Source organism: Ptiloglossa arizonensis, chromosome 6 (assembly GCF_051014685.1).
Source record: "Ptiloglossa arizonensis isolate GNS036 chromosome 6, iyPtiAriz1_principal, whole genome shotgun sequence".
Classification (NCBI taxonomy): domain Eukaryota; kingdom Metazoa; phylum Arthropoda; class Insecta; order Hymenoptera; family Colletidae; genus Ptiloglossa; species Ptiloglossa arizonensis.
The window spans coordinates 6,224,913-6,236,614 of record NC_135053.1 but is presented as its reverse complement, the minus strand read 5'-3'; the positions used below and the strand labels follow the sequence as shown (position 1 = coordinate 6,236,614).

The 11,702-nt window shown below is 27.2% G+C and overlaps 1 protein-coding gene across 4 annotated transcripts; it reads left to right on the top strand.

The window, feature by feature from the left end:
• The first annotated feature begins 2,145 nt into the window (after nucleotides 1-2,145).
• Nucleotides 2,146-8,760, top strand: LOC143147778 (uncharacterized). Of its 4 annotated transcripts, XM_076313365.1 has the most exons (5): nucleotides 2,146-2,449; nucleotides 2,524-2,734; nucleotides 2,856-3,037; nucleotides 4,574-4,732; nucleotides 5,059-8,760. In XM_076313365.1, the coding sequence occupies exons 3-5, from the start codon at nucleotides 2,861-2,863 to the stop codon at nucleotides 6,895-6,897; spliced, it is 2,175 nt and encodes a 724-aa protein (XP_076169480.1). In that variant the 5' UTR covers nucleotides 2,146-2,449; nucleotides 2,524-2,734; nucleotides 2,856-2,860; the 3' UTR covers nucleotides 6,898-8,760. The 4 variants fall into 4 exon arrangements, with proteins under 4 accessions (XP_076169480.1, XP_076169479.1, XP_076169481.1 ...); XM_076313364.1 differs by lacking the exon at nucleotides 2,146-2,449 and having other exon boundaries at nucleotides 2,456-2,734; XM_076313366.1 differs by lacking the exons at nucleotides 2,146-2,449; nucleotides 2,524-2,734; nucleotides 2,856-3,037 and adding an exon at nucleotides 3,965-4,099.
• Nucleotides 8,761-11,702: the final 2,942 nt, after the last annotated feature.

The following is an 11,702-nucleotide window of genomic DNA, read 5'->3' as shown; positions in this document are numbered from 1 at the left end:
TTATTTAAATACCTTTATGATTAGTGTTATTTTTATCGTAAGAACCTCGCGGATCTAACTAACGAGGGACATCACTTAAGTGTAAATCACCGAACTTACATATAATATAGTTTTTTGAAATATATTTGACACGTATATTTTTAACTGCTATTATCCATATTTAAGAGGTGAAATTGGCCCTCAAAAGTTGGGGGAGAAAAACACATTTCCCTCAATATTTCGAAAATGATGAAACTTAAAAAAAGTTGTTTAAACAAAAATTACGTATTTTTGAATAATGAATTTAATCTTCCAAACAGTTTTACAAAATATCAATTTATTTAAGCAGTATGTTAAAAAATGTTTACTTTTTATACTTTTTTTATACAATTCATTGTTTTGCCTCTTTATAAATTTGCCAACATAAACTAAACTATAGACCGATTTGGAAAATGCATATATTCGAAAATTTTGGTTTGATTCTTTTGATAAAAGCATTAGCGTCGGTACAATAAAATCTACTTCGATACGGAACGTGAATTTTTGGAGCGTACGCGAACAGTTGTAAAAACATATGCTATAGTAGCTGTTTATATTATGGATACATATTGTTAATTAGTCCTTGGCTGTCAAAACTTGTTGCCACAGGTAAAGATGGTCTGTGATATTGCTTCTGATTGAAAAGATAGGGGAGACTTGTATAACCACGTAAACAAAACTATACTGGAAAATAAAACTATCTGAAAACTCTCTATAACTATTATTAAATATTCCTCATATTTGTTTTAATTTCTACAAATGTTCTAATTGAGAAAAGTGACAACCGTCTGCTATAAAGTCTTTCAAACTGTTTTGAAATTAAAGGTGTAATGCCATAGTGTATGGTGTGTTATACATTTTTAAAATTTTGATAGAGTTTGATAAAGTTTTGACTTTTCAATGAAGACATAACACACTGTATAGTAAAAGCGAAAAGAATTTACAATTTCTTTTTTATTTAGTGTTATATTTAGCATTTATAGAAGTTAAAAATAAAATCACTCAACTGTTTGTAATTTTATATCGATTATATTATTCTCAATGTTTTAATCAATTAGACAATAATTAAGCTAGTATAAATAACAAATCAAAATTGAGATAGAACTTGTAACATTAGAAAAGTTCATCAGACTTTTACCATTAGCAATTCACACAATTGTATTATCTTTTCCATAAACTTAAATATTGTATAAAAATTTCAAAGCAGCTACACATTTGTAGAAACTTCGTGTCTATGATAAATCAACAAAATACAAACTATAAATTCATATTAGTATGAAATCCTAATTATATACAAACATTTTTACATTTCTTTCCTAATGCAAATTATCTCGATATTTTTATTTTACAGGTTTATTTGTATCTATAGTTTTTACTAATATTAAATTTGATTTTTAATAAACATTCTGATAATAGACTTGAAAATTACTTATGTATCTAAACTTAAGTATTGGAAAATCTGTGAAGAATATAACATTAAAAAATGGTTTAAAAATTTATAAGCTATTTTCTGTATCTATGTTATCCATATTTCTTACTAATGTTTGATGTAAAGTTTATCCAGTTTTGTGACAATTTCGTTCAACAAACTCTTACGTTTAAATAACTGTTGAGATCCTTAATCGTGTACTTTTGAATATTTTTCAATACTTATATTTTATAAAAAAAAGTTATACAGTATAACTTGTATTCAGTTGGAGAATAAATCTTTCGCTTCTAGAAAATATTCGAAACCCACTATATATATAAAATTATACCATTATAACCATTAAATGTTAGACTGTGATATCTATTTTCTTATACTATCATACTTGAATATTATACTCTAATTTTTATTATAGTATTGTTGTACCTGTTGCATATTAAACTGTAATACCGATTTTAATGTTTGAGGCTATGTAATATGTGCAGTGCTGATTTAATGTCATCGATAAAGCTAAGCAAAACGCTACTTGCTTTTGTAACAAATAATAGACGTTGAAGGCGGCCATATCTGTGACATCAAAAGTACGCATCGATAATGCAGTTAGCAAATAGTTTACGCCTCTCTGACTTAGAGCCCTCTACTGTAAATGATGACGAATTAAGATGTTTAATTTCTTACAGTTGGCATTATTATCATCCATACACCATCGAGTTGTGGTCACGTTACTGTTTACACATCTTTTTTATATCTTCATCTAACAACTTTAAGTTACTTTAAATTACTACATCAATGTCATAACTTCGTTGTGAAATAGCATTTATACAGAATCTAATCTAATTTGGTAGATATAGTATCGGATGCTGTCAACGTAGTCACAAAAAGCTTGCAAAAACGGTTGTTGTTCAGAGCCTCTGGTGGTCAGTCTGGAAGATACTGCCACACATCTAGATTATTTGACACTGCGTATCATTACTACAATATCAAAGAACATACTTCTAGGCCAAGGTAGATCATCTATATTGCAATAAAAGATGGCTAATTTTTGAGTTTCGTTTACGTCCTGTTTTTGTGCATTTCAGTGCATTAGTAGGCAAATGTTGTGTAAAGACATCGATCTTTCAGACCGACACTCACGGTGGTGTTTGATGAAACTCGATAGAAAATGTATAAGTGCGCAACATCATTATTCCTTGTCAATTAAAACTAATCGTATACATTTAATCAAGGGTTTCAGTGCTTTTTTTAAAACCACACTTGATAGAAGAAGATCAACGTTTTAATTGTATTTTGGTATGTATTCTTTCATATACTATGGAACTGTTAGCTAAAATGAATTGTGTGATTTGGATCGTTTCATTCATCATTTAGTTCATTTTGTTATAATAATAATTTCATGATTCTTAATTTGAAGACATAATGGTTGAGGATCCTAAAACTTGTGTCCTGCAATGGGCTGGTCATGCAGGATATGTTGCAGAAAAATTTAGTGAACTGTTGGCACGTCAAGCACTTGTTGATGTTACACTCGTCTGTGAAGAACAAAAACTTCGTGTTCACAAAATGGTTTTAGCATCGAATAGTACATATTTTGAGGTATGTTTAATGAACATATTTATAATTCTGTGAATGAAAAGAATTAAAATTTGTCATTGTTATATACATATAAACTTCCAAAGAACGTTACACAATGTTGTATTATTCAGTATAATTTCAAATTGTACATTTCACAATTAATACACAAATATAATTTACTTTTCTACAAATTATTTAATTATTTTAGTTAGACAACTTGAATGAAATATGTAATTTGAAACCTTTATGAGTATAAATTACAAAAGGTGTACAAACTTTTACTTTAGATTGTAAATATTTTTATAATATTGGAAACCTTAATTTTGTTTTCTTCATACGTAATAAACATGTGTAACCTATTTATTATGATTATAAGTATATAATTTATATCTTTTCAAGTTTCAAAATAAAGTATATTTTAAAAGCATCTTAATACTGTATCTTATGTAATAGCTAATCATAAAAGTATTTAATCATAGAATTAATCAATTATTAATAGATTTGATAAAAAAAATGATTTAATAGGAGGTATATTCAAAATATATTTAAGAGTTACATATAAATTAGTGTTTCATTCTTTAAAGAATTATATCAAATAATTAATACTATTATTTTACTGAACATTTCAAAATATTACTATATGATTTCATTTTTTTGTTTTAACTGTCATTTTTAAAAAATGAACAATTCCTTCCTATTTAATGTAGAAATTGATAATATATTTTGTACATTTATAAAGAACATGTTCTAGCAAATCCAAATTAATTTTACAATTATATTAACTAATATACATTTTTATATAATTTTCATTCCTCTTTTGTTACTTTACATATGTATAAATGTATATAGAATTAGTTAATAATAAATTTATGATTAAGATTTAATACGTAATAAATAAATTTGTAAGTAAAAGATACTGAATACTTATGAAAGAACAATTTTACAGGGATTGTGTAAAATTCATATAAAGTAAAGAAAGCGTTATATATTGGAATTTCCTTATTTATTTACAAACATTTGAAGATACCATGTTTGTTGGACATACTTTTCACAGCTTATGAAGAACACCTATTCCATATAAAGGTATTAGAGAACTAATTTGTATGAACTCAAAATAATAAAGTAAATACACAGAAGTGTAAATACTTTCCTTCAGGGTGCGTGTAATATTTTCATTCATCTATATAATAGAATAATAGGTGTAAATATACTAAAGAACAAATGCATGAATGAATTTATGCAAATTCAGTTTTACAACTTTTCTTTTTGATAATGCAATATTGTTACATTAAATTCAATTATATTTTTATTACTGAAAATTCATTTATGAAGATTGTGTTACAACATATTTCTATAAAATATTTAAAACTATTACAAGTGTTCCTGGCACATAACATCCAATTTTGTAGCACTACACATGTGTAACAAATTTAAAAAATAATTTAAACTGAAAGTAATATCTAAAGGAGTCGTATGATCATTTTCATTTTAATCTTTAAGCAGGGCAAACCTTTATCTATTAATACATTTTGTTTGCTTCACTTTCTGATGTAACAGGAGATTCTACAACAAGATTTGGGTCAGGAACCAATTATATTTCTTAAAGATTTAAACTTTGAAATCTTGAAGGCCATGGTCGAATTCATGTACTGTGGAGAAACAACAATTCCTCATCAATTATTATCACCTTTATTAGTAGCCACGAAAACTTTTAAGGTAATAAAAGTATTACAATAAAATTATTTAAAATATAAAATATGTATTAATGAGTCTGGAATGAAAATAAAAAAGAATTGAACTGTAATAAGAAATGTCATTTAAATTGTAAATATATGCCACTAGCTTTTGCTGTTTATTACATTAAAAAAATTAGATATACAATATGAAATTTATATTGAAAATATTTTGCATGTTCATAATAGTAAATATTTTTATTAATATGATAAATATTTGTAAATGTTCATTAAAAATTCTTACCATGTATATTTCTGTGTGGTCTACCTATGTATAAATAATGATATAATTATTCCATGTATCTGTAGGTTAAAGAGTTGACAACTGTGGTCAATGCCATGATGACTTCCAATGTAGCAAATATTGAAGGTAATACAAATACCGATGAAAAAGTTACTGAATCAAAGATTAGACATAATAAGTGTAGTAATACAGACTACATACGTGTCAAGTGTGATGAACTTGTCAAAGAGGAATGTTTTTTACTTTGTAATGAGAATAGTGGTGATGTTCATTTGAGTGAAAACCGATTTTTGGAAAATAATGCTATCATTGATACTCCTGAACAAGAATTAGAGCACATGTTATATGAAGACTCAGAAGATCTTGATACTAATGTAGGACAAGTCGACACATCATTTTCAATATCAAGTTCTATTAAATCAATAGAAAATCAAAATTTAGCTCCATCAGTAAATTGTAAAATAAAGGAGGTACCAAATAGATGCTCTGAAAATAGTATAAGTCGTGATGTAATGTGTACAAATGATGCATTAAAACCTATATTATATGAACAATGCTGTGATCTCTCAGATATTGATGAGTGTGAAGAAAGTTCTATGTCTCTATCGCAAACTTGCCTTCAGCAAATTGAAAAAGATTTTGCACAATATAACTTTGAAGGTATCGATGTTCCTAGTAAAGTAGGAAAATGCATTAAAGTTTACACTCATAAGAGACGAAAATCTATAGATGAAATAAAAACTAAACTTACAGATGTAAATAATGTAATACAAAGTCCACCTTCTACTGATTGCATAGATTTATTAGATGAACCGTCCACTAATGATATACCAGTTACACTTTTAACCTCATTAGATATGGAGAGTGCTGAGTATATTATAAGTTTAAGCACTGAAAATATTCAGTCTATAGTGGGGGCTAAATTGAATGAACAACATACATTAAATACATATAAGGAAATTGAACATATTATTAAATATAATAATCAGACAGATAATATAAATAAGAGAGAATTAAATATACAAAATTCTGAAAATTCTAACTGTATAAAACCAATTTTACGAAGAAGTTTACGATTAAACCAACAGGAGATAGAGGAAACTGTGAATAACAGTGAAATTGTAAATAATAATGAAACTGTTAAAGAACATCATGGAAAAGAAAAACGTTTTAAAAAATCCAGTTCTTCAAATAAAGTAGAATTATGTGCCAAACGAAAACGTAAAATAAAAGATACTGATCATAAAGTTCCAGAGCAAAGTATTAATAATATAATACAAACCAATAAGAAAACATTTAATAACTCTCGTAAAAATACTTCAAAACTAATTGTAAAAAAGAATAGTAAACCTACATATATAATGTCCAACAAAGAAAAAAGTGAGCAAATAGATAAAATAACAAATAGACTAAAATGCAACATATCAAAAATTACAGAGATGGACTCTATTTTTACATCACCCAAGTTAAATACAATAGAACATATAAATCGGGCATTATGGGGAGATATGTCAGATTTTCCAGAAGACTATGAAAAGAAAATGAATTTACTGGAATACACACCAAATACAGAAATTCCATTTGCTGTCGGTTTGTTGCCTTTACGTACTGCTCTAGAAAAAATGCAAGCAACACCTGATTATCAACCTCGCAAAACACGTTCATCAGTAGCTCCAATAAAGCAGGATGGCTGTAGTCTTAAAAGAAAGAGTTGTACATATTCAGAAAAAGTTACTGTTTCTAAAAAACAAAATAATTGTATTAGTGATCCAAAAGAAAATGCGAAAACAGTCTGCCACATTCAGATTAGTACAGCACCATCTCAGTATGTTCGAAATCGTAAAAAATATTTTACAACGGATGTTGCGACGTTAGAACCGTCAACTATTATGAATAAACAATGACAAATATTATATTTTGTACAAAGAGAAATGTGTAATTAAGATTAATAGTCAGAAAATTCAGCATCAATGAAAACAAATGCACACATAATGAATTTTATCTATTAAAAGTGCGTATTTTGAATACAAAAATACTTGAATATGGGAGATAGTTGTAAAAGAAAACAATGTACAGTAAACTGTACCTATACATATAGTTCCTTGATTTCTATAAGAATTCAAGATATATTTTTTTATTTCTTTGGCCATAATTTCTATTTATATTAAATACATCTATACGTGTATTAAATACTATTAAAAAAATAAACAGAGGTTCCTGCAATGGAAGATATTTATTAATTTTTTATAAATAATGTCAAATTTTTCTTTGCTCTCAAAAATGTTCAAACATAACAACTGTAAAAAATAATTCTTTTTATTATTTTGAGCAATTTATAGATCATATAAATTCTCTGTGCTTCTTCAGAATATTTTACAACATCTTCAGGAGATTATACAAAAGTTAGAACATTATTTGTTTGACTGATAAAAATCCATACATCAAATCTTTTTTTAAATTGATAGAAATTTAAGTAATGGATCAAACATACCGAGATTTTATCGACTAATCGCCTATATAATAGTCAATCTTCAAGGTGATATTGTTTTTTCATCTTTTGTTTTTACTTTATTAATGTAAGTTTAGTTTTAACGGAAGGTAGTCAGACGTGACACATTGTTCTGATGTCAGCTTATGAAACGTGTTAATTGAAATAGAAATAGAATGTTCGATGAATCGCGTTGATACAGTTGATTAGTGACTAGCGCATTTGTCTTTGAGTAGTATCCCCCAGTTTGGAAGTGTACATACTACTCCTTGAAGAAGTTTGTATTCTTGATTTGGATTCGTAAACATCACAGCTTTGCTAATATGCAAATGCTTTTACATGAAGTAACATCAAAAACGAACGGCAATCAGTGCCACAAATTCATATTGAATTCTTTCAGATTCATTATTATGTTGTTGACTAAAACACAATTGCAGTAATGTTGTAAATAATGAGAGAGTGACTGCTATATTTATTTTTTGTATCACTCTAGGTATTTTTGACAGACTTAAAAAAACTTTTCCATCATTCTAGAAGAAGAATTGACACACAGATCTTTATACATCAAACATATAGTATTCTAACTCCCGTATAATTTCCTGGAGAAATCTTAAAGTATGGTGAAAACATCAAGAGTTTATATGATAAAATAATTTAACAAAAATATATTAATATAAAATAGTTTATATTATTTTTTAATGCACAAGTATTATTTGAATATTTGATGCACGTATGGATCAAAACTGCGCGCGTTTGTGTATGTGTATACGTGTGTGCGCACAATGATTTATTTTGTTTTTAAAGTAGGCCCTTTTATTTAACCTTTTCCGGACGAAGATGGAAATTAAGTTGTGCGTTCCTGGCCGAATTTGAGACAATGTTACACAGTATGCAACACCGTTGCATATCGTACATGTTTCACGTCAATCAACCTCTGAAATAAATATAATATAAAATTTGTATGACGATATAATCGGCATAGTAAATTGCGAAAGAAAGAGGTACGGCGATAGTCCTGAAAGGGTTAAAAATACTGTGTGTAAATAATTTAGAATTTTTAATTTCTGTTATTTTTTTTAGTAAAAATATAATTCACTTTTTAAACAATGCATGAAAAATTATATAGATAACATTTATTATTATACAAATATCTCAATATTATATGTTGCGGGTTGTTACTGGATAATTTTAAGAGTTCTTATATATTTTATATGATTTTATTTATCACGTATATTAACATTGTACTCTTTATTATTTTCACTTTAAAAAGTACTTTATGGCAGCGATTAAATGAAATTATTATAATCCAATATAATAACTTGTACTCTAACAGCAGTGACTGTGAAACTATAAAATTACAAGTACATAAAAGCAAAAATATAATCTTGTATTTTTCATATTTCATAAATAGTAACTGAATTTAAGTAAACAAAATTTGTTCTACATATTCATTTGCAGTATTTTTAAATATATACAATTACTGATTAATATCATATAAGTAAATTGTTTATTATTAATAATCAAATATTTTTCACATAAATTGATGTATACAGATATATTGATAAATATATATATTATACTTTTTTCTTCCCAAATAAATGTGTTTAGTGTATGTCACTGTTTTGGGGATTTCTACCTACATATTAATCTTGTATCTTAATCAGTTTATCATTCGATCGAGAAATCCATAACTATAATAAACTATGTATTTACGGATTCTACCTTTATCGCCATTTACATTAATTACGCACATTATCTATTGTCCGAATAAGTAGAATAATGAATTTATAATTTGTGCAAAAGTACATGTTATATTCAATATGCTCTTGACCCTGCGCAAAGGACAAAGACAGACTAAAGAAAGACAGCCATGTTTATTTATAACTAGTAATTTGATTGGCCGTGTAATGTACACTACGATATGTATACAATCGATACGAGTAAATTACGATTCTTATTATAGTAATTCTCTAATTCCTATTATACAAAAAGAAGTTAGTGAAGCACATAACGGTAATAAATTTAACTATTGCATTTACGAATACAAAATGCACTAACAATATACGGATATTCGTAAAATGTACTTTATTATATTTCGAAATACTGAAATTTTTAGCAAAAATTCTTTCGAACATTCTTTCTTCATTCAGATAAGTTTCCCAATGATAATATTCAATTGTTTTGTAGTAAATTCGGTTATGACATTAAGTGCAATTACGATACATATAGATATGCATAATGTATGATCGATATCGTACATACATAATTGTCGGTGAATTAGAATCGTCTACGCCATTGTGGAACACCTTTTACGCGTATATATAAATAACAAGAGGTCACATCAAATATAAGTAGTATTTTCATGAAAATACGAGATAGAAAGTAGTTTATAAGGTTTTTACTACAATTCTATAATCAAAACATATGTCATTTAAAATTGACACCATGCATATATCAGTTATAAAACATGTATATACATGCTATTTAACATATAACTCATAACAATTCGAATTTGAATGCCATTGCACTTTGAATGCAAAACTTTAATATAATTCTACCATCTATAGATAATATAATAAAAAAAGTAGTTAATACGAATTAAATTAAAGAATTAATTGAAGAACAAATCTTGTTAATGTTTGGCCATATTTTCTTCATTAAAATAAAGAGTTTAGTGTATATCTTCAATAAACGTTAACTTCATGTAAGTTGTAAGATGCATTAAACTTACACGCTTTTTTTGTACATACTATATAGAGATCGATGAAACAGGTAGTTTCGAAATTATTGAGTTCCGCCTGCTTATCACAAAACTTTTGTAACAGAAGGTTGTATCGATGAGAAAGACATTACGTGGCATCGTATACCACGTATATTCTAGTCTCGTGACTTAGTTGTGCAGAAGGCGGTGAAAGGTACACGTTGGACGCGATCGGGCAGGCAGGTAAGTAGGTATGTACATGCTCAGTGTTTAGCGCTGCGAGGAAGACAAACCCGACGAGGCCGACGCAGCGCACCTACAGTGCAATCAATGAGCGCATATTGATCTCAACCCTTCACGGATTCTACACCTGCAGGGGCGGATCACTTGTGCACCCAGCATAAATATCATGACTTGACTGGGAACATTATATTTGAATGCATATATAGCAAAACTTATTTTTTTTTTTCTTTTTTTTTTTTTTTTAAGTGAAATTATTTGCTGATTATTTTTCTGTCAAAATAATCTTTATTTAATTTCGTTTTTGTTTCTTTATAAATATTTTATTCCAATGTAAATTTCAATTAACGTTTCTGTTACCTTTTTGTAAAGCAACTTGTTTATAAAACTAATCATAAAAATGTTATTATTAAAAATTGAATTCTTAAAAAAAAACAATGTAAAAGTAATGGTAATATATTTAATCGATTTAATAAAATATTTTTGTATAAAGAGAAAATATTTAAAAACATGTATTGTAGGCATAATAATAATAAAAATATAAAATGTCACGAATAAAATTGTATGTCAAAAATTTATGTATATAGGCTATGTATGTATGTACATCACAAAATGAAAATATAACCTAATTTTACTTTTACATTTCTGTATAAATATAAACTCTGTATTTTATTAATATTATAATCAGGCATGTTAATATTGTTATATAATGGTATTAACAATTATTTGCATTTTTATATTTTTAACTTCATTTTTCAATGTAGTGGTAGAAATCAAGAATATGGAGTAGCAATAAAATATTAACCATTAAAGGTACGAAACAAAAAATAACTGTTTTCAATCACTTTGACGTTCTGTCATCGATATTTGAATCTCGATATCAATTTCGATATCTCGCATAAACAAATGTTTAATATTAACGGTATCGAAGTGCAGGATCATCGTCTGATTTTTGTGTCAAATTGTCAGTTGTTCGTGGAATTACGCCGAATTTTCTTATGTGGTATTACGTAAAATAAAGTAGGCAGAAGTCTTCTAGTCTACCACGAGCGCCGGAAGCTTCAAAATGATTGCGGTAATGGGTGTAAACTATCAAATCCTTCCGTCATTAAAGAAGATCTGAATAATTTCCGGAATGTTTTTTCATAAAAATAACACTTGGACTGATTAGCAAAATGAGCTCTATTTAAATACGTGTATACATGATTGTTGTATTAATAAAAATTTATCGTTCCAATTGACTACTCGATGGAAATGAATTTAGGCGCGCTAAAACAAAG

Coding starts and splice junctions, on each gene's coding strand:
- LOC143147778 (XM_076313365.1), top strand. CDS start 2,861: ATGGTTGAGGATCCTAAAACTTGTGTCCTGCAATGGGCTGGTCATGCA. Junction 3,038..4,573: donor CGAATAGTACATATTTTGAG/GTATGTTTAATG, acceptor CTGATGTAACAG/GAGATTCTACAACAAGATTT. Junction 4,733..5,058: donor TAGCCACGAAAACTTTTAAG/GTAATAAAAGTA, acceptor ATGTATCTGTAG/GTTAAAGAGTTGACAACTGT.